Here is a 3,087-nt window from a genome sequence, read left to right on the forward strand (position 1 = left end):
TTAGATATACGTGTCTAAAAGACATCTTTCAGACGTGTGCTATCCGGGTTGATAAAATATAGTTGAGAATATGGGCCTATGTCTTGAGAGAGATCAGTCTTGACCATCATGGCACTAAAAGAGTCATTAACATCGAGACTACTTGAGTGCCAGTCGGCATATCAAGTGGAAGATTATGTAACCTTGAAATATAAGAATCTAAGAAGCTGACAATAAACTAACTGCTAAAAGAAGTCGAGTCAGAAATTGAGTCAGAAATAAAAGAAACTGTACAAAGGATAATAAACTAATAAATTTCAGAACGCTGTTAGATTATCATGTATGTACGTTATAGTTTGTATACATATATGAATTGTGGGAAAATTTCTGCTTTGTTATGACCTCGGTTATAACCTTATGACAGTTAAATTTAATATAATAACGTTATAAATAATATATGTATATAGAATTCCTATATGTACATGTGTAATTTAGTATGTAGAAATTTTGTACCTTTTTAGTTACATTTTAACTTTATGTGATAAAACTTTGTCGTACACGAGTTTTTTAATTTTCTTCTAATCGACATCGGTATACAGAAGGAAACGAGGGAAAGAAGAGATTTATATATTTACTGTAACTTTTTAATTTTTTGTATTACATATCGTTGCGATTAACTGAACATTTTCTTAAATTCCATTTGAAACTAATCAAGCAGTTTTGTTATCAAGCATTCTTTGCTTCGTAAGATTAAGTTGTCCTTTCTCAATCGTTTAATTACTTTAATTCGAAGATTTTTGACACTTATCAAAGCTTTTGCTAAAGAAAAATAAATTATAAGCTAAATAAAGACATCCTATGATTCTAAAATAATGCGTAGAATAAGTTACTTCATAGAAAACTTCTCGAAAATAAATATGTGTACAATAATAAACGTGACTATACATATATTAACGAGATAAAGGAATCAGGAAGTGGTAAGTTCAATAAGGTAATAAAATGACACCATTATAATTAAAAAAAAAATTCTTATATTTGACAAATAATCGCAGTCTTACATCAGTTTTACAATTATTAATTTTCTATATTCCAGACAAAAACAAAAATTTTATACTTCTTTTCACTTAACACTAATTATAGGACCTTTATTCGAGTACACCTAATAATAAATACATCCTAGCTCATCTATTCTATCTTATTGTGAAAGTTCATGATAGAATTTCAGTAGTAATTCTTCTGTCAGCCCAGCACAGAAATCGATGAAACTAAATTTCAATAAAAAATAAAAAATGGAGCACTTATGAAATTAGAAGTAATGTTTCCTAATTTATGAGATAGTAGTTAATTTAGGAATAGTAAATATTATTGGTTCAATTGACAGTCCTTTAAAAATAATTAATTAAATGAATAATCTTTAAATAAATGCATTATACGGACTTAGAAACCCCCTCGTATATAAGTAATCGTAACTTTAATCATATTACAGGGACTAACTTGCAAAATAGACTGATATCAAGTTCGTACGTCTCTAACGGTCGATAGATCTATCGCACGTCCGTAGGATTATACACAGGAACATAATATTGATTTAACGAACAATATGAATAGTTAATACTTCGAAGAAGCACCACCTGGAAGTCATCCTTGCTGATGGCGGGCGATGGATTCACGCAACGCCTGATCGCCAGCTTTGACATGTCCCTGAGCTCGTTTAGTTCGTCACACTGTTGCGGTATCAGTCTCGGACTGACACTCTCAGCCGACACCGGCAGCCGTTTCGGTGAACGTTAAGAATACTACAATGAACGTAAAATATAAGAACGTTTTTACAGAAACACACACTGTATAATGTATACACGTTACATACGATTAAGGCTTTTTTTTTTATACGTTCGCGCGGCTCTACTTTTTACTTCTTCTTCTCCTGAGCCTTCTCCTGCGCCTTTTCTTGCGCTTTCTCCTGGATCGCCGGCTTGCCGGTGTGCTGGATCTTGATCGCCCGCTCGTTCTGCAGCTTCGGCTGGTCCTTCCTGGGCGCGGTGATGCTCAGCACGCCGTCGGACGACAGGTTCGATGTCACCTGATTGATATCGCACTGTTCCGGTATCATGTACTTGCGGACGAACTGTCGCGAGATCCAGCCGTGCTCGTCCTGCTTCTCCTCGTGCTTGGCCTCGACCACCACGCTCTTGTCCACGACCTTGACGTTGATCTCCTCGGGCTTGAACTGCTGCACGTCCAGGACCACCTGGAACTTGTCCTTGTCCGCCTTGACGGTGGACATGCCGCCGTCCTCCCTGCTGCGCAACAGCTCGCCCCAGGGCCGGTAATAGGCCAAGGGTGACACACGTAGACGCCGGTCGCGTTGCGGCAGCGCGAAACGCTCGACGATGTTCGGATGCGTCAGTTGGTCCGGGTGAATGCCCAGGCCGAAGTTCTGGTCGAAGAGCCGGTGCGGGTACTCCAGGTCCTCCCACCAGTCGGAGAACAACAACGGTACCAGAGACATGCTGACTCCTTCTTCTTTTTCCTCAGGAAAGACTCGAAAGAGATGTGAGAAATATATCTCAAGCGAATTATCGCCGGTAAGATGAGATGACTTGTCGTCAAGCCGGTTCGCTGTCTAGCAACGGATTCGCTTTGAATGGCTTTGATTCGCAGTATTCGCACTGATCACACTCGCGTTGATCGTTTTCTGTCGTCCACGGCGTGCGCCGCGTGTTTTATAGCCGTGGCAACCGGGCGCGACGCGCGCATGCGCGTAGGGCGAGCCGGCTGCGAATGTGCTCGATGTGCCGGCCGGCGAATCTGTCGCGGACTTTCGAGAACGTTCACGAATCGATACGCGCGCGAGCAGGGTAGGGTTCGAAAACAAACTCGAAGTTTCGCGATTGCGCTTGCCGCTCACACATTTCCGGCTCGCAGTTACGTCCTGCTCCCCTTCGGGAATCTTCGTTACCGTATCACGCGGTGACTTGATTGAAAGTGGCAAAATTCTCGCCGGCTTCGAATTTCGACGCCACAAAGAGAGTGAATGACGAGACCGTTAATTCGCGACAATAGACGCCGGTAGTTGAATTCAACGGAAATATACCGGTTTCGATTCTT

At 41.0% G+C, this 3,087-nt stretch overlaps 1 protein-coding gene across 1 annotated transcript; it reads right to left on the reverse strand.

Moving 5' to 3' along the window:
- Positions 1-996: 996 nt before the first annotated feature.
- Positions 997-2,749, reverse strand: LOC112456313 (protein lethal(2)essential for life-like). The gene is made up of 2 exons (XM_025018771.1): positions 1,847-2,749; positions 997-1,775 (listed from the first exon to the last, which is right to left on the reverse strand). Exon 1 carries the CDS (start codon positions 2,486-2,488, stop codon positions 1,889-1,891), a length of 600 nt encoding a protein of 199 aa, XP_024874539.1. The 5' UTR covers positions 2,489-2,749; the 3' UTR covers positions 997-1,775; positions 1,847-1,888.
- Between the last annotated feature and the right edge of the window lie 338 nt (positions 2,750-3,087).

Source organism: Temnothorax curvispinosus, unplaced genomic scaffold (assembly GCF_003070985.1).
Source record: "Temnothorax curvispinosus isolate PA1 unplaced genomic scaffold, ASM307098v1 QBEX01000619.1, whole genome shotgun sequence".
Taxonomy (NCBI): Eukaryota; Metazoa; Arthropoda; class Insecta; order Hymenoptera; family Formicidae; genus Temnothorax; species Temnothorax curvispinosus.